The sequence below is a fragment of the Hypanus sabinus genome, chromosome X2 (genome assembly GCF_030144855.1).
Source record: "Hypanus sabinus isolate sHypSab1 chromosome X2, sHypSab1.hap1, whole genome shotgun sequence".
In the NCBI taxonomy this organism is placed as follows: Eukaryota; Metazoa; Chordata; class Chondrichthyes; order Myliobatiformes; family Dasyatidae; genus Hypanus; species Hypanus sabinus.
The window spans coordinates 6,560,234-6,580,919 of record NC_082739.1 but is presented as its reverse complement, the minus strand read 5'-3'; the positions used below and the strand labels follow the sequence as shown (position 1 = coordinate 6,580,919).

The following is a 20,686-nucleotide window of genomic DNA, read 5'->3' as shown; positions in this document are numbered from 1 at the left end:
ATTTCGGCACTGTAAATGCAAGGTAATCCATGATGGAGCATTCAACAAAATTTGGTGAATTCACATAGCAGTAATATGGTGTTGGGTGAGTAATCATGAACAATGATAAAATAAATGATTTTGTTTGTAGGGTTGGACATTTTGTCTTAGAGGGTAACATTGGCAAAAGAAAACATGTTTAACTTTCTCTATTCACACTGCTATCTAGAGGTGTACTGTAAATATAAATTAGGTTATACTGAAAATTTCTAATGCATATTTACATTATAGGATAAATTCTCATAGGGAGTTGTAGTGGAAGAGAGTACGTACTGCCATTGGTTCTCTAATCTGCAATCTCCTTTAATTCAGTATGAGTGTGAAAATCCTTTTTAAATGTCACATAGGTTAATGGCAGATTTAAATAAGGTACATGGAGTCTAATCTCTTAGAGGTGAGTGGAATCCAGTCTGACAATATTCCAGTTTGACAATACTCCCATTCTCACAACATTCAGACAGGTCTGATAATATTCCCAGATTCCTTTACATCAGCAGTGGCGGCTCTCTTTTCGGCTCTCTAGGCTCTGGACTCTGAAATTCCCTCACCAAAGCTCGAGCACTCACTCCTATTTTGAGGCAATCCTTAAAATTTGCTCTTCAGACATCTCTCCTCCAGTGGATGGGTATCAACACATCCTACACAATCAGGAAAGCTCATCAATGTCTCACTTTCCGAGGAGGCTGAAGAGAGCGGGACTTTGCACAGCTACACTCACGACCTTCTACAGATGTGTAGTAGAGACTATCCTAGCAAGCTGCATCACTGCATGGTACGGAAACTGCACTGCGGCGGTCAGGAAGACTCTATAACGGGTAGTCAGAACTGTCCAACGCATCACCAGCACCAGCCTCCCTGCCACCAAGGACATATATACAGAAAGATGCCTGAAAACATCATGAAGGAACCCACCCACCCTGCTCATGGACTGTTTGTCCCACTCTCATGAAGGAGGAGGCTATATAACATCCACACCAGAGCCACCAGACTCAAAAACAGTTACTTTTCCCAAGCAGTAAGACTGATGAACACCTCCACCCACTAACTCCACCACTACTTTATTATTTCCTGTCAGTCACCTTATGTACAGCCTAGTGTCACTTTATGGACATATAATCAATCTCTGTATATAAGCTCTCTTATGTATTTATATTTATTGTGTTCTTTATTTTCTGTGGGTTTTTTTGTGCTGCATTGGATCCAGAGTAGCAATCATTTTGTTTTCCTTTACACTTGTGTACAGGAAATAACATTAAGCAATCTTGAATTTTCAATCTGAGAATCCTGCTGTAAGGTGCTTCAATGTTTTAAGCATCTTTATAAAGGTAAGGTTTTATTGCTAGAACACACCTCAACAGTTGTTCAGCATCTTGTATAATTAGTCCAATTATGCCAGCATGAAGCATGGCCAAGTCCTTTGTAAGTTAGTGTCACTTTATGCAGTCTACCTAATTTTTCTTAATTTTTATCACAAGTATTAATTACAGATTTGTTTGCACTTGTACTTTATTTTCTGGCTTATTAGCAATAATTTTATTTAACTAAGTTCAAAAAGTCAATCAGGCTCCCAATAGCTTGGTTAAACAAGGTTATATGTTTCACTTTGTAATTTTAAAGTTGGTCCTCCTGGTGCACCTGAGAATATGAATAAGGAAATTCCATCCCATGCTCACCTTCCCATCCATGTGATTTTCAATGAAAAATCTGTGAAGCATTTCCCAGGGATGTTTACTGCTGGAAGCCTATGAGAAGCCGTCTTAATACAACCTGTACTTTTATATTTGATTAAAATGAATGGAAAATGTATCAAATTCTTGTTAATTGATTACTTATTCAGGCAGTTATTAACTAATCCCACAATCACATTCTTGCATCAGGACTACTTGGAGAGAACAGAGGTGTGGAGGTTCCAGGACCTAATCCCATGTAACATGAATGGTTAGGATCATAATCATTTATTGATGGGCGATTGGTCAGGGGCAAAGCTTCAGGCTAGGGGCATGCAAACTTGGAAAATGCAATAATATATCCCAAATATTAACATTATTGTTCTGTTAAATATTTGAGATTAGAAAGTGTAAATATTCATCTATGACAATGAATGCTGTGTTCTGTTCAAATATGTCATATTACTACAATTGTATATCAGTGAAGCAAGGAATGTAAGAATATAGATGAGATAACAATTAAATATTCTTCTTTGGTAATGTTAGATGAAGATTTCATCTCCCAGAATACAAGGGAAAACTCTTCTGCTCTTTCTCACCAGTCTATGCATCTATGAATCTTCAGCCTAAATACACCTAATGAAACCATGACTTGAGATCTCTCAAGAAAATGGTACTTAACACTCCTATTAGCAGTAGTCTTTTACTCTTAACTGAGAATCTTATCGCTCAAGAATCAAAGTTCAAAATATCAGTAAGGCAGCAGAATGACTCAACAATCGATTGCAGAAGGACAAGATTTAGTTTTTAAGGAAAACCCTACAAAAAGTAATGAGTACTGCCTAGTTCATCACAGGAAAATCCCTCCCCACCACTGAGCACATCTACAAGGAGCACTGCCACAGGAAAGCAGCATCCATCATCAAGGACCCCCACCATTCAGGCCATGCTCTCTTCTTGCTGCTGCCATCAGGAAGGAGTTACAAGAACCGCAGGTCCCACACCACCAGGTTCAGGAACAGTTATTATCGCTCAACTATTAGGCTCTTGAACCAGTGTGGACAACTTCACTCACCTCAACTCTGAACTGTTTCCACAACCTGTAGACTCACTTTTCAAGGACTCTACAACTCATGTTGTCAGCATTATTTATTATTATTTGTTTTTTTATTTGTATCTGTACAGTTTGTCTTCTTTTTCATATTGATTTTTATCCATCTTTGTTTGTGAAAAGTTTTTCATTGATTCTATTGTTTTTCTTTGTTCTACTATGATAGTCTGCAAGAAAATGAATCTCAGGATAGTACATGGTGACATATACTGTATGCACTTTGATGATAAATTTACTTTGAACTTTTGTGCATTTTAGCTCAAGAAGGGGCATAAATCTGTTCATCTGTTGAATGAGTTACAGTGTCTGCAATGCCTTTTGGTTTCAATGTAGTAAGGGAAAAGAGAGCATCATATGGGATGGGATATTGAGATCTATAGGGGAACAAGAAAGAAAAACTCAAATGAATAATGATTGGTGTTTGATAATGATGAGACTAATAATGCAACTAACACTGGAATTTTACTTTAAGCTCACCCACCAATCATTAACCTTATAAGTGACTTTTCATATCCATTTAATAATCTTTTCCATTGGTCATTAAAAAGGAAATGAAATCAGTTGGCCAATGTTCAGCCAATTCCATAGATTTCTCAATGGGCTGATACAATTACAGTGATAATAGAAACTCTTCATTCTAAGGTCAATACCTTTCAAATTTTGCCTACAGTCTACAATAAAGTTGTGGAAGGACATTAAACATATCTCATTGGGTGAGAAATTGGCTCCACAGGTTCAGCTGCCTGGGTGAACTTCCACCAACATCATTGTTGGATAAAAAGGGCAGCAAATTCAATTTCTTCAGTTTCTCAGAGAGAAGGCTCTTCATCATCCAAGACACAGTGATCCACCCTCATTCGTTCAGGCTAAATGTACAACATAGCAGTGGTGTGTTTGACATCCCTACCATCCAAGATAGTTTCCAATGCAGTGAATGCAACCTAATTTTGGCATCAGAAAACATTGCATGGTGCTAATATATTGCATCTTCAGTCCAAGCAACTGAGGACAAAAGTATTCTAAGGTGTGGCTGCTCAGAATATTTGAATATTTAAAACCAATGTGTTGAATGGAAAGTTAGATTAGCATATGTGAGAAAAAGGAAAAGAAGGAAGAAGGGGAAGAGACCATTGTAGAACATAGACCGGTAGGGCCAAAAGGCCTGTTTACAGCCTGTCAACAATCAAAGTTGATGTAAGACAAGGTGGAAAGCAAACTTGTATGTGTTTACCTTGCCAGGTGGTCAGAAGCTACATGGCTTGCAATCCGTTGTCTCAGGAATATTGCCAGATAGACCACAAAGTGCCCAGGCTGATTCCATAAGCCAGCACAGCCACCAGGTACACGCGGAAGAGGAGCACATCCAAGACATAGCCCACCTGGAGCCATTCCTTCGCGATATCCCTGTACTCCTCCCGCTTCTCCAGGAACTGTCGGATGGCTGAAATCTCGTGCAGGATACTGTCCACTGGGGTTTGAGATAGATCAGCATCCACTGGTTTGTCGTATTGTGCTCCATTTTCACAGGTAAAGTGATTCAGTTGCACTGCTGAGGTAAAGTTTTAAAAAATTGCTTTGAGTTTCAGACCATTACCTTGCTTTTCAAGTTCCCTGCAGCCATGGCTTCTCCATCTCCTTTATCATCTCTAGGCCTACAAATTATTAAGAACTCCATTTCTGGCCTCCTACACATTCTCAATTTTAATTTCTTTCGCCCACAACCATAAACTCTGAAATTACCTCCCTAAACTTCATCACTCTCAAATTACATTATCCCTTCGAGATGCCCTGAAAACATACCTCCTTGAGGATTGCATATCTTAATGCTTCAAATAGTTTACAGTCAAATTGTGTTTGATAAGATTTCTATACGGTGCTATGGGATGTTATAAAGTGTTAAAGACACTTTATAAATGCAACTTACAGCTGCTATGTATTTGTATTTGGAGCATTTCAGGTACTAAGACATAACTGGCACAGAAATATCCAATTCTAATCATCCAAATTAAAGACAGAAACATTTCCCATGCGTTTTGTCTTTCCTGACAACAAGACATCCCAAAAATGCTGAAGAATTATTGAAATCAATTTAATGTGTTGTCTGAGGTTTAATGTATGAGTCAGGAGAGTCAATTTGTAAACAATAAGTAACAATGAGGTGATGACCAGATAATCTGTCTGAGTAATTTTTATACTATGTAGAGATACACCATGGTAGCAGATGCTGGAAATCCGAGCAACACACACAGCATGGTAACAGGCTCTTCTGTCCAATGAGCCCATGCTACCCCAAATTAAACCATGTGACTAATTAACCTACTAATCTGCAAGTCGTTGGAATGTGGGGAAAACTGGAGCACCCAGAGGAAACCCACACAGTCATGGGGAGAATGTACAAACTCCTTACAGACAGCAGTGGAAATTGAACCCGGGTTGCAGGCACTGTTATGATGTTATGCTAACCACCATGCTACCATGCTATGATGTTGGTTGAAAGGTCACCCTGGAAAGGGCACTGGGTGGAACTCCCTGCTCCTCTCTGAAGTACTGCCACAGTTAATTTGACATCCATCTGATAACTTTACAACAATTTGTTTTAACATCTTTTCTGAAAGGTTGGCACCCTTGAGAATGCAGCATTTCCTCATGCTTCACTGGAACATCAGCCATAAATCTGTGCTCAAAAATTTGAAATTAAATAGGGTGGAATTCCCTCATGTATTTTGGAGACAGTACAGAGAGTGGATCATTCTGTAGAATCCTTTATGACTTCAACTCTCCTCTTTGACAGTCCTTGCAAGGTTAAAGATAAGTTCAACAGCTTGTTGGATGTTAATTAAAATTTTACTCCAAGTTCTATTTTCTTGAAAATGGTGACCATCCTGAATAATTCTCTACTGGCAATATTTATTGGTGAGTTAAATGACCATCAGGCAGTCTCAAGTAAAATGATTTATTTCATCCTATTGTGATATTTTATATGTTGTATGTAAACCCAATGAATTGCACATGTACACAAATCATGCTTGTGTAGAATCATACAGGGATACAGACAGAGAGGCCCTTCAGCCCATAAGAACCATGCCAACCATCAAGCAACCATTTACACTTATCCTACCTTGACTCATTCTATTCTCCCTATATTCCCATTAGCTCCTCCATGATTCTACCACTCATATACTGTGCCTATAAAGATCATGAAAGGTCACATGGCCACAGGGAGAATGTGCAAACTCCATTCAGATAACACTCTAAGTCAGGATTGAACCTGGGTCATCGGAGTTTTGAGGAGGCAGCTATAGTAGCATTGTCATGGTTTGTGTATAAGCACAAACTTACGCATTCACACTCACACTCCAGTACAAATTCCCTATTCATTTCCTCCCTACCTACTAAGATTGCACCCAATTAGGGAATGGGAGCACAAGAAGAAGCGGCAAATTCACTTAGGTACGCTGAAGAAGATTAAAAAAGGCGGCGCTTTGCGGCAGTTTTCAGAGTTAGATTGCATGTATTCAGTGAACGGGAGCATGACAAAAAATGGCGATTTCACGCAGGCACATGGTTGAAGATTAAAAAAGACAGAGCTTTGCGATAGCTTTCAGAGTTGGATTGCGCCCAGTCAGTGAGCAGCAGCAGGAGAAGAAGCTGTGATTTCACTTAGATACATGGCTGAAGAGTTTAAAAAAAGGCAGCTCTTTGCGACAGTTTTTGGAAATGGACTGCGCGCAATCTGTGACCAGGAATTCGAGAAGAAGCGATGATTTCACTTTGGAACGCAGTTGAAGATTAAAAAAGGCAGCGCTTTGCTGCAGTTTTTGGAGTTGAACTATGCCCAATCGGTGAGTGGGAACACAAGTAGATGTGATGATTTCACTTAGGTACACAGCTGAAGATTAAAATATGCAGTGCTTTGCAACAGTTTTCAGAGTTGAACTATGCCCAATCAGTGAGCAGGAGCATGGGAAGAAGCGGAGATTTTTCTTAGGTACGCGGCTGAAGATTGAAAAGGGCAGCGCTTCGCAGCAGTTTTCAGAGTTGGAATGCGGCCGATCAGTAAATGGGATTCATTAGAAAGGGTGAATAAAAATAAGGCAGGGGCAAGTGGAGCGGCCATTGTGCGAGTGGGCCAATATTGGAGTGACTTCAGCGCATCAGGTTTAGGTGAGATCAGGGTTGGGTGAGGTAGGTATCTGGCAAGTTTCTTCTCTATTCATTCAGTGTTCTGTTCTGTGTGTGAGATGTGGGAATTCTGGGACACCTTCAACCTTCTGGATAACCACATTTGCACCAGGTGCACCGAGCTGCTGTTCCTCAGAGAATGTATTAAGGAACTGGAGCTGTGGCTTGATGTCCTTTGGTTCATCTGGGAGACTGAAGAAGTGACTGATGACAGGGAGGTAGTCATTCCTAAGCTGCAGGAGGCAGGTAACTGGGTGACTGTCAGGAGAGGGAAGGGAAATGGGCAGCCAGTGCAGAGTACCCCTCTGGCCATTCCCCTCAATTCCACTTTGCATACTGCTGGGGGGCTCTGGCTCAGAAGAGATAAGAGGTGAAGAGGACTGCAGTAGTTACAGGAGATTCCATAGTTAGAGGAATATAGACAAGTTTCTGTGGATGTAATAGAGACACCGGATCGTATTTTGCCTCCCTGATGCTAGGGTCAGGGATGTCTCAGATTGGGTCTACAGCATTCTAAAGGAGGAAGATGAGCAGAAAGACAGCTTGGTACATATTGGCACCAATGACATAGGTAGTAAAGGTGACGAGGTCCTCAATAGAGATTTTAGGGAGTTAGGTAGAAAAGCATGACTTCCAGGACTTCCAGCAATCTCTGGATTGCTGTCTGTGCCATAGGTCATTGAGGGTAAGAATAGCATGATTTGGCAGATAAACGTGTGGCTGAGGAACTGATGCAGGGGGCAGGGGTTCAGATTTCAGGATCATTGGGACCTCTTCTGGAGAAGGTATGACCCGTACAAAAGGAACAGTTTACACCTGAACCAGAGGGTGACCAGTACCCTTGTGGGCAGGATAGCTAGAGCTGTTTGACACAGTTTAAACTAATTTGGCAAGGGAATGGAAACTGGAGTGATAGTACTGAGGTGATAGTTGGTTTAAAAAACAGGGACAGTGTGTATTGAGACTGCTAGCAAGGACAGGCTGATGATAGGACAAAATTGCAGTCAACAGGGTAAGTTGCAAAGTGAAAGGAGAGAAAAATCAATAAGGGTAATGAATACAGGACTGAAGGTGTTATATTTGAATGCATGCAATGCCCAAGGATACATATGTTATTGAAAGGACAGGCAAGCAGAAGGGCTGGGGTGACTCTGTTGATAAAATTGAAATCAAATCATTAGAAGAAGGTGACATAGGATCGGAAGGTGTAGAATTGACATGGGTAGAGCTAAGGAACTGCAAGGGTAGAAAGACCCTGTTGGGGGTTGTATCCAGACCTCCGAACAGCAGCAAAGATGTGGTCTACAATTTACAGCGGGAAACAGAAAATGCATGTCAAAAGGGCAATGTTACGATAGTCACGGGAAATTTCAATATGCAGGTGGTTTGAAAAAATCAGGTTGGAGCTGTAGCTGGATCCAAGAGAGAGAATTTGTAGAATGCTTACAAGATAGCTTTATAGAACAGTTCATGGTTGAGTGAGCCCACTAGGGGATCAGCTATTCTGGATTGGGTATTCTGCAATGAACCAGAATTGATTAGAGAGCTTAAGGTAAAGGAACCTTTTGGAGCCAGTGATCATAATATGACAGAATTCACCTTTCAATTTAAGAAGGAGAAGCTAAAGTCAGATTGATCAGTATTACACGAGGAAATCTGCAGATGCTGGAAATTCAAGCAACACACACAAAATGCTGGTGGAACGCAGCAGGCCAGGCAACATCAATAGGGAGAAGCACTGTCAACATTTCGGGCCGAGACCCTTTGGCAGTCAGCGCAGAATCAAATATCACTGTGATGATTGTACGCTCTAGTATCAATTGTTTGGTGACAATTAAGTAAACTAAAGTACTCTACAAATCTCTGGTGAGACCGCACTTCGAGTATTGTGTTCAGTTCTGGTCACCTCATTATAGGAAGGATGTGGAAGCTATGGAGAGGGTGCAGAAGAGATTTACCAGGATGTTGCCTGGTTTGGAGAACAAGTCATATGAAGCAAGGTTAGCAGAGCTGGGACATTTCTCTTTGGAGCATAGAAGAATGAGAGGGGACTTGATAGAGGTCTACAAGATTATGAGAGGCATAGATAGGGTGGATAGTCAGTACCTGTTTCCCAGGGCACCAATAGCAAACACAAGAGGGCATATGTACAAAATTAAGGTAGGGAAGTTTAGGGGAAACATCAGGGGTAAGTTTTTTACACAGAGGGTTGTGAGTGCCTGGAATGACTTGCCAGGGATGGTGGTGGAGGCTAAAATATTAGGGGCATTTAAGAGCCTCTTGGACAGGCACATGGATGAAAGAAAAATAGAGGGTTATGGGGTTGTGTGGGTTTAGTACTTTTTTTTTTAAGGATTATATGGTCAGCACAACATGGAGGGCTGAAGGGCCTGTACTGTGCTGTAGTGTTCTGTGGTTCTATGGTTTTAAAGTAAAGTGCTTAGAAAACTGAAAGGTCAGAAGGTAGATAAGTCACCTAGATCAGATGGTCTACACCCCACGGTTATGAATGAGGAGGCTGAACAGATTGTGAAGGCACTAGTAATGATCTTTCAAGAATCAATAGTTTCTGGCATTTTTCCAGAGGACTGGAAAATTGCAAATATCACTCCACTCTTCAAGAAGGGAGAGAGGCAGAAGAAAGGAAATTATAAGCCAGTTAGTCTGACCTCAGTAGTTGGGAAGATGTTGGAGTCAATTTTTAAGGATACGGTTTCGGGGTACTTGGAGGCACGTGATAAAATAGGCTGAAGTCAGCATGGTTTCCTCAAGGGAAAACCACAGCTGTTGGAATCCTTTGAAGAAATAACAAGCAGGATAGACAAAGGGGAATCAGTGGATGTTTTGTAGTTGGATTTTCAAAAGGCTTTTGACAAGGTTCCACACGAAGCTACCTCGATAGAGTGGACCTGGAGAAGATGTTTCCTATGGTGGGGGAGTCTAAGATCAGAGGACACAAACTCAGACTAGAGGGATGTCCATTTAGAATGGAGATGAGGAGGAATTTATTTAGCCAGAGAGTGATCAATCTGTGGAATTTGTTGCCAAAGGCAGCAGTGAAAGCCAAGTCTTTATGTATATTTAAGGCAGAGGTTGATAGATTCTTGATTGGTCAGGGCATGAAGGGGTATGGGGAGAAAGCAGGAGATTGGAGTTGAGAGAGAAATGGATCAGCTGTGATGAAATGGGGGAGCAGACTCAATGGGCCAAATGGCCTAATTCTGCTCCTATACCTTATGGTCTTATGGTCTAAAATCCATGGATAATTGTTGATCCTGTACTGACACTTGAACTAAGATCAGGACAGAAGTTAATTGTGGGGGTGGCATGGTAGCATAGCAGTTAGCGTAACACTTTACAATGAACAGTGGTTGCAATCACAGTTCAATTCCCACCATTGTCTGTAAGGAGTCTGTATGTTCTCCCCCTGATGATGTGGGTGTCATCATCTGTGTGCTCTGGCTTCCTTCCACACTCCAAAGGTGTAGGTGTTAGGGTCAGCAATTTGGGGACATGCTATGTTGGTGCTGGAAACATGGCGACACTTGTGGGCTGACCTCACCACATTCTCAGACCGGTCTTCATTTTAGTAGGAAATCAATCTTCAGATGTATTGCCCATAACATCTCTCCTTGCTCTTTTGTTTAGTGCCTCTCTCAGGAGACAGGAAGTGAAGAGGGAAGTTGAGATGTGTGTGAAGATGGGGAGGGTTGTGTGGAAGGTGTCTTGTTGGTACTGCAGTTTTCAGGGTGAATTGGGCTGGTCTCTTGAATCCTCTGCACTTCAGTTCCTCAATCCCACAGTTGGGGATCAAAAAACTAAGGTGAGGGGGGAAAGATTTAATCAGAACTTCAGGGGCATCTTTTCCTTTAACAAAAAAGAATGGCATGAATATGGAATGAGCTGCCTGACGATGTGGTTGAGACAGGTACAATAATAAGTTTTAGAAGGCAGTTGAACAGGTCCATGTTTGGGAAAGGTTTAGAAGGTCAAATGAGTCAAATGGAACTAGCTTGGATTAGCATCTTGGTTGGTGTGGACCAGGGAGTGAAAGGGCCTGTTTCTGTGCTGTATGAGTCTGTGACTCGAATCCCAGGTGTAGTCAGAAATTCTTGTGAAATCATTTGTTTGCCCAGGGATCCTTCCACCTACCAGAGCTGAGTTTCCTGTCCCCGGTGTGTTGGTGCATGGGACTGAACCGGTTTTTGTTGCGGATGCAGAGTAAGGCGGTAGCTTTCTCCAGGACCAGATGCTTCACCCACTGAGGCACGTGGGGTTGGAGGTCTTGCTTGTGCACCAGTCGCACAATGAGAATGGTCTCAGTCAGGCTGATCACCAGCAAGGCCATGCACACCACAAAGTACACACCTGGAGCAAGAAATGAAAGAGGCGAATAAGATTCAATTCTTGAAACGGTTTAACCTAATCAACTTTTCATAGATTTCATAGTGATACCTTTCTGTCAGCCCATGAGTTCATATTTCAAAGCAAAGTTCAAAATCAGAACATCAAGGTATGTATACGTTACCATATACTATCTTGAGATTCATTTTCTTGCAGGCATTTACAGGAAAATAACAATAGAATTTTATGAATAACCATGCAGCCATGTGGTGGAGCACTCTTGATGGGCTGCATGGCCTAATTCTGCTCCCATATGTTATACTCTTTGCGAACTGCATACAGTCAGGTAAACTTGGAGAGTTTGGAAATGTTGAAATGAAAGGGGTGGAGATTGGATGTGGTGATGGAGTTGGGAAGGAGATTAACTAGAGGAATGAAACTCAAAAAAATTCTTGAAGAATGGACAAGAAAGTGGGTTCTACTTACCTATCAGTGGAGTCCCAATGGCAGTGGCTGGAAGAGTATCAGAAACGATTATCAGGAAAACAGAATACCCAAGGAGAAGGGTAATTTTGAATGATACTCTCTCCCCACTGTCTGGTGGCAAATAAAATCCGATGATGTCCATGACCATCAGAAAGATGCTGGGCAGTAGCAAACTAACAGCATAGAACAACGGGCGCCTTCTGATGACCAGCTGAAATAAAGCAAGGGAGAAACATTCTTGTGAGAATTTCAACAACGAAAGGCATTGCCCTCCACCTCCTTCAAAGGAATACGACAACTGCAAGACCAAAGTTCACACTACAGGGTAATTATTGGCTGCAAAATATCAGCCTTGGCTCTGTAGGTACCATTTTCCCTTCTGACTTCAAAGGTTCAAGACCCACTCCTGGGAATTAGATGAATCCAGAAATGCAAGGATACATACACCAGGTAATGATGAAAGATTATGTTTAAAAGAGAGAGATTAGCTTTATTAATGAACAACCGAGATTTATTTTCTCATAAGGCTGAGAGAGTGATCTAATAGGTCTTTGGAAGTATGAAGAGGTGTGACATGGGTTATGCAGAGAGAATGTAGTAAAAGATTTTTATCACAAAATCCAAACAACAGTCAGAATGTGGAATTTAATAAATTAGGGATTGGTTAAAGTAAATTATAAAGATGTATTTAAGGGGAGACTAGACAAACATTTGAGTGAGAAAGAATAGAGGGCTATACCAACAGATTTAGCTAAAGAAAGATGAAAGGAATGGAGTGGAGTATAAACACTGACATGGACTAACTGGGTGACCTATCCATTTTGGATTGGGTTCCAGAAAGATGCAGCTTGAAAACTGACCCTTCGGCCCAATGAGACCATGACAGCAATCCTACACATATCATTACTTTCATCAACCGCTCTAGATTCCACCGCTCATCTAAAGTTCGAAGTAAAAAGGTCAAGGTAAATTTATTATCAAAGTACACAACCCCGAGATTCATTTCCTTGTGGGCATACAGAGTAAATCCAAGAAACACAATAAAATCAATGAAAGACCACACCCAACAGGACATAAAACAACCAATGAGCAAAAGGCAACCAACTGTGCAAGTACAAAAGAGAAAATAATAATAAGTAAGTAAGCAATAAATATCAAGAACATGAGATGAAGAGTCCTTGAAAGTGAGTCCATTGGTTCTAGGAACAGTTCGATGATGAGCCAAGTGAAGTTTAGTGGAGTTATTTCCTCTGGTTCAAGAGCCTGATGATTGAGGGGTAATAACTGTTCCTGAACCTGGTGGTGTGGATTCTGTGGCTCTTGGACCTTCTTCCTGATGGCAGCAGCTAGAAGAGAGCATGGCCTGGGTAGTGGGGATCCCTGATGATTGATGCTGCTTTTCTGCGACAGTGCTTCGTGTAGGTGTGCTCAGTCATGGGGAGGGCTTTATCTGTGATGGTCTGGGCCATATCCACTACTTTTTGTAGGATTTTCCATTCAAGGACATTGGTGTTTCCATTATCAGCCTGTGATGCAACCAGTTAAAACACTGTCCACCACATTTCTGTAGAAGTTTGTCAAACTTTCAGATGTCATGCTGAATCTTCGCAAACTTCTTAGGAAGTAGAGGGTGTGCTGTGATTATGGTTCAGAATCTATACAGATGCCACAGTGCAGTGTTATTTAATTTATTTTGATTTATTTAGAGATACAGCGCAGAACATCTCTTTATTGACCCCAAAGGAATTACAGTAGCATTAAAAGTGCACAGATATACAAATATTAGAAGAGAAGTAAGAAGGAATAAAAAAATAAGTTACCTTAAAAATAAGATATACAAGATTTACAAGTTCACACTGATAGGATGGTAGTGCAAGTGCAAGAATTACCTTAATATTATACAGTAATGGGTGCACATGCTCACTGTCCAGATAAGCAGTGGGTGGTAAACAGAGCTTAAATAGAGCTCTGGTAAACAGGGATTAATAACCATCTAATGGGGGGGGGATTAATCACTTTCCAGACTATATAGGTTGACTCATTATAGAGCCTAATGGCCAAGGGTAAGAATGATCTCATACAGAGCTCTCTGGAGCAGCACAGTTGTCTTAGTCTATTACGAAAAGTGCTCCTCTGTTCAGCCAAGGTGGCATGCAGAGGGTGAGAAACATTGTCCAGAATTGTCAGGATTTTCAGGGGGCTCCTTTGTTCTACCACAGCCTCCAGTGTGTCCAGTCCCAGGTACTTGTAGGTCCAAGTTTACTGCTTCCAATACAAATTAATTCTTCATTGAATATAGATACCAGCCCTGAGGTGCATTCTCTCCAGTACCTGTAAATATTTTAGAAAACTCCCTTATTTTAAAGAACAATAAATGCCAACATTCCCCAATTGAAAAGATGGAATATGAGCAGAAGATTGAGGGTCTTTCCCTAAATAAGTACATGCAAAGCTGTAAAGTTTGGGGTTGGGGGATATCTTACGCAACATGACTCAGTATTCTTCAGCACTGTCAACTTTGATCAGAAGGTTTGGGTTGGAGTTCAACTCCAGAGGCGAGAACACAAAATTCAGACTGACACTCCAGCGTAATTTTGAGGACATGTTTCATCACTGCAAGACTTCCCCTATTCTTCATTGTTTGTGAAGCATTTGTCAAAATCGTTTGGAAATTTACTAAACAAAAGCATAAACTCTTCATTTCACCCAATGATCTCAAACTTGTACTGCTAATTTGAAGTTGGTGTCATTTAATCATTGTTCTTTTGATTTATTTTCTTCTTTCAATCCAACTTTCATATACATAATGAACCTTTATCCTACATTCACATTCTCTAAAAACAAAGGAAGTCCCATCAGCTGAGAGTGAATTTAATTTCAGGTTCCAAATGTGGAGAAGACAGTATTGGTAACAATGGTCATTGGATTGTGGCAAAATCTATCTCATTCACTTCTTTTGGGGAAGGGGAATTGTCATCCTAACATGACCTATTAGTGACTCCAGATCCGCAATACTTGACTACTAAAGTGACTCAACAAGCTCTAAGTTCAAGGGAATTTTAGATAGAAAGCGAAACTTCCATCTCACAAAAGAAAAATTCATATGCAATGCACAATACATTGTCTCAAGAATATAACAGTAAATGGAAGTCAAAAGAAATTGCAGATGCTGGTTATCTGAAATAAAAACAGAAATTGCAGGAAATTACTCAGCAGATCAAGGAACGTCTGTCAAAAGAATAACAGAGTTAATGTTTCAAGCTGATGAATCCTCATTGGAAAATTTTACCTTTTTCACATTTTATCTCTCTTACTAGTTTGAAGATGTTTTAGACTTGAATGTGCACTCTGCTTTTCTTTCCACACATGCTGCCTGACCTGCTGAGTGTTTCCAGCAATTCCTGTGTTGCTATATTGATATTTGTCAAGTCATATTATCATAAGGTCTTGTGTAGATCAAAGGCTATCAGTAAATATTAAGTAAAACCACTTACAAAGAAGTGCATTTCTGCATAGCCATCTGATACCTCTCTTTCCAGGTTGAATTCATTGTATTGTGTATCGACGTAAAGTAGTTCCCACTCTCCTTGGTTCATGAAAACGTTCCTGTCATACTTTACAAGCTCAGGTGAGCGCCACAGTGAGATATTGATGTCCCGAACTAGAAACATCAAGGCAAAGCAGATGGCTCACTAATTTCAGAAGAACATTGCAACCACACATAGCAATTTTTTTTAATGTGAAGTATTCAAAGGTACTTCAAAAAAATGCTATCAAGACCTTGACTGAGTCTCCTAAGAAAATATTAGGGCAGGTGATAAAATGGTTGATGAAAGATGCCACAGTCAAGGCAAATGTATTATCGAAGTATGTACTGTATATGTCACCATATACTAACCCTGAAATTAGTTTTTCTTGCAGGCATTTACAGGAAAATAGAGAAAATAGAGAAATACAATAATTATGAAAAAATTATACATAAATAAGACTGGCATAAATAATTTATCTGATCAGTGTTTCCGATGTAACCAAGAAACTGGTACTTTTTTACATTCTACATGGTCTTGTTCTAAAATTCAACCTTTTTGGACAAATTTAAGACTTTTACTGGAACAAATTACAGGAACACAACTTCCTCATAATCCAATATTACTCTTACTAGGCGATATTGAAGGGATAAAACTGAAACTCAAACTAAATAAATATCAGAAAGAATTCATAAAAATTGCACTGGCAGTAGCCAAAAAAGCTATTGCAGTTACTTGGAAATCGGATACATATTTAAGTATAGACTCTTGGAAGAATGAAATTTATGGCTGTATTCCATTAGAAAAAATTACTTATAATTTAAGAGATAAATATGAAACATTTCTGAAAATTTGGAGCCCTTATTTACAAAAGACAGGACTAAATATATAGGTGCTCTGAAGATGAAACAATTGGTTACTTGGGGAAAGAAATAAAGATATATACTAAAGTTATTACGAACTCCGTGGAACATGTGGAGATCTTCCAACAACCAGGCACTCTTTCTTTTTTTTTCTTTCTTTCTTACTCTTTTTTTTTCCTATAGGGTAGTTAGGGGGGAGAGGTTAAGGGGAGGGGGGGAAGGGTTATATACATTTTTTTCCATACTTTACTCTGTAATTACTTAAAAATGCAATAAAAAAAGTTTTCAAAATAAATAAATAAATAAATAAATAAATAAATAAATAAATAAATAAGACCGGCAACCAGCCAATGTGCAAAAGAAGACAAATTGTGCAAATATATACTGTACAGTACGTATGTTGGGTGCCATGGTAGGGCAGCGGTAAGTACATTATTACAGCTTGGGATATTCTGGAGTTTGGAGTTCAATTACAGCTCCGTTCTTTGTACGTCCTCCCGATGGAAAACATGGGTTTTCCCCGAGTCCTCCAGTTTCCTCTCATGATCCAAAGACGTACAAAGGAAAGATTCTATTAACTAGGGCTAGATATTCACTGGAATTTAGGAGATGGTTTTATAGGGTAGATAGAGAGAAAATGCTCCCATTAGTTGAGGAATCAAGGTTTAGGGGCTATAATCCAAAATTCAGACCTTTTAATCCAGGTCTTACATAAGAACATAAGAAATAGGAGCAGGAGTATGCCATTTGGCCCATCGAGCCTGCCCCACCATTCAATAAGATCATGACAGGTCTGGCCATAGACTCATCTCCACCTACCTGCCTGTTCCCCAGGACCCTTATTTCTCTTACTATGCAAAAATCTATCCAACTTTGACTTAAATATATTTACTGATGTAGCCTCCACTGCTTTTTTGGGCAGAGAATTCCACAGATTCACCACTCTCTGGGAAAAGCAGTTCCTCCTCATCTCCATCCTAAATCTACTCCCCTGAATCTTGATGCTATGTCTCTTAGTTCTAGTCTCACCCACCAATGGAAACAACTTTCCTGCCTCCATCTTATCTATCCCTTTCATAATTTTATGTTTCCATAAGATCTCCTCTCATTCTTCTGAATTCCAGTGAGTACAGACCCAAGCAACTCAATCTCTCCACATAGTCAATAGACAATAGGTGCAGAAGTAGACCATTCAGCCCTTCGAGCCTGCACCGCCATTCTGAGATCATGGCTGATCATCTACTATCAATACCCAGTTCCTGCCTTGTCCCCATATCCCTTGATTCCCCTATCCATAAGATACCTATCTAGCTCCTTCTTGAAAGCATCCAGAGAATTGGCCTCCACTGCCTTCTGAGGCTGTGCATTCCACACCCCCACAACTCTCTGGGAGAAGAAGTTTTTCCTTAACTCTGTCCTAAATGACCTACCCCTTATTCTCAAACCATGCCCTCTGGTACTGGACTCTCACAGAATCTGGAACGTAACCACTGTCTCCTGCAATTAGAGGGTAGTGAAAACTTAGAATTGTTTTTGACCATCAAGAATGTGCAGATGTGAAATCTAGTATTGATAATATTTTTAATTCACATATATAGGGAAAATGGGTATACTGGGTTAAGTCACAGATCAACCAAGATGAATGGTGTAAAGAGTTTGTGTCTAAGTAACTTGTTTTCTTGTTCCTGAGGGAGGACTATAATATTATAGCTGCCATTATTTCAGTTAAAAGTTTCCTACATTATAACCAAAACCATCAATAAAGACATGTTCTCTCTCAATTATGATACAAAAAGCAAAATGACTCATTAATGACAGAATTGTCAATCTTCTGTACAATTCCAGTTCAGCCACCCTGAGCTACCTGCCAGCCTAGTCATCACATGGGAGCCCAAGCATGGGAGGATGGACCCTGGGCACCCTCTCAAGTCTATGGTCAACACGCTCCTAGAAGATAACGGCGCAGCTAATGTAGATGAACTGAACACACTGATGAGGGAGTGGGAGGAGTGGAGAGTCTATCATAGTGCCTGACACCAGCCCCCAAGGCCTGAGTCGACGTAGTATATTTATTTTACAAAATAAACTATCAAACTCTCTGCCTTTCTTCCTGTGCAGTTCACTTCATCCAGATAGTTCATCTAGTAAAAGTTCAGTTAAAATTTGGTTCATCTCGATATAAGATGGCTTATTTGTAAATATTTGGAATCACATGGGATAGCTAACATCTCTGCTATCCTTTTTATTCAAAATTGCATCTGATGTAATTTTTTGATATTTATTCCCCTTTTTTGTGTCTTACACATTCATTTCAGTTGACTCCCCTTTAAGTTAGATATCATTCTCCTGTTAAAATATTGCATCAGGAACATATTCCAAAGTCTCCTTCCCATGTCACAATTGAATCAACCACTAGATGGTGCACAACAACACTGTGAGTTGGCTCTCTGATCACATTAATCTTCCTATCTCCAGATAGCAGTTTCCTTCGGCTTTATATGTATGGTTGCGTAGGCAGATTAACACAGCCTCATTGTTGATGTAAATAGAGTTGTTTATGAAAAATCTCCTGTCCATCATGATTTTTGAAAGTTACCTTGCACAAACTTTAATGCATATAACCATATAACCATTTAACAATTACAGCACGGAAACAGGCCATCTTGGCCCTTCTAGTCAGTGCCGAACACTTACTCTCACCATAATTTACATGCTGTAACTTTCCTTCAGTCAGCAGTTTGTTGAAGAAACCACCTTTCTTTAATTGGGACTCTTTGTAATGGTTTTAGTCACACAGTTAGACACTTGATAGCTTGACAGTGGTAAGGAATGAGAAGGACAACCCTTTAGAACAGTGATGATGAGGAATTTCTTTAGCTAAAGGGTGGTGAATCTGTGGAATTCATTGCTACAGATGGTTGTGAAGCCAAGTCATTGGGTATACTTAAAACAGAGGTTGATAGTTTCTTGTTGAGTCGGGTGTCAAAGGTTACAGGGAGAAGGCAGGAGAATGAGGTTGAGAAGGAAAATAAATCAGCCATGTTTGAATGGCAGAGCAGACTCAATGGGCTGAATGGCCTAATTGTACTCCTCTGGCTTATAGAATTCTTATAGAATTGGACTATTTGCTGTGACTCTCTCCATAATTAACACAATGGTTATGCAGTAGCTTTTGGCTGGTGCTGTCAGTGTCAGTAGATACTAACGACTTCTTTAGACTTCAAATTCCAGAAGCACAGTGGCCTCTTGAACAAATAGCACTGGAAAATATTCAGAATCATTTAACCATCCCATTTTCCCAATGAGAATTCTTTAGATGTTGCAATAGTGAGCAATGGGAAAAGGTTCCATATAACCATATAACAATCACAGCAAGGAAACAGGCCATCTCGGCCCTCCTAGTCCGTGCCGAACCCTTAATCTCACCTAGTCCCACCTACCCGCACTCAGCCCATAACCCTCCACTCCTTTCCTGTCCATATACCTATCCAATTTTACCTTAAATGACACAACTGAACTGGCCTCTACTACTTCTACAGGAAGCTCATTCCACACAGCTATCACTCTCTGAGTAAAGAAATACCCCCTCGTGTTTCCCTTAAACTTCTGCCCCCTAACTCTCAAATCATGTCCTCTCGTTTGAATCTCCCTTACTCTCAATGGAAACAGCCTGTTCACGTCAACTTTATCTATCCCTCTCAAAATTTTAAATACCTCGATCAAATCCCCCCCTCAACCTTCTACGCTCCAATGAATAGAGACCTAACTTGTTCAACCTTTCTCTGTAACTTAAGTGCTGAAACCCAGGTAACATCCTAGTAAATCGTCTCTGCACTCTCTCTAATTTATTGATATCTTTCCTATAATTCGGTGACCAGAACTGCACACAATATTCCAAATTTGGCCTTACCAATGCCATGTACAATTTTAACATTTTTTTCATCTCATCTCATCTCATAGTAATTAGTAACCAGCCTGTTCTCTCATTTTCAGTCCACTATTTTATTGCTATTACGTTACAAATCAGCCATTAAAAGGGTTGGTTAATATTGCATTTATAAAGCATATTAATGACACAGAAATGTCAATCTTTTACTCAGTTTTGCTGGTGTGTCCCAGATCAGCATATTTATTTACAATATAAACTACTAAAATCTCTGCATTTCCCTACATAATGCCCCTACATTTGAGTGGCTAACATTTCTATCTATTTTTACACTGATAGGAATAGGTACATATCAGTGTTGGAACATCAAAACTGTAGAAAAGGTAATCTGGGGAAAGAATAAAGAAAATTAAGCTTTGCTGTTAAAAAAAGCATTGGAAAGGACTAGATGAAAGAATACTTAGTCTTAAATGGTTAAGAAATAATGTAAATAGAAGCCAGATCAATAAGACCAGAGATCATTAATTTAAACGAAGAGAGAATGAATCTGAAAACGTTTCTTTACTTGGAGTGTGATGAAC

The 20,686-nt window shown here is 40.1% G+C and overlaps 1 protein-coding gene across 1 annotated transcript in view; it reads right to left on the bottom strand.

Moving 5' to 3' along the window:
• Nucleotides 1–4,091: 4,091 nt before the first annotated feature.
• The window catches only part of htr3a (5-hydroxytryptamine (serotonin) receptor 3A), a 32,912-nt gene continuing 16,317 nt past the window's right edge, over nucleotides 4,092–20,686 (bottom strand). The window contains exons 6-9 of the mRNA XM_059956742.1: nucleotides 15,324–15,490; nucleotides 11,830–12,040; nucleotides 11,152–11,367; nucleotides 4,092–4,363 (exon numbers count right to left, since the gene is read on the bottom strand). Coding sequence (XP_059812725.1) covers nucleotides 4,092–4,363; nucleotides 11,152–11,367; nucleotides 11,830–12,040; nucleotides 15,324–15,490 — 866 coding nt within the window. The remainder of the gene's footprint in view (nucleotides 4,364–11,151; nucleotides 11,368–11,829; nucleotides 12,041–15,323; nucleotides 15,491–20,686) is intronic.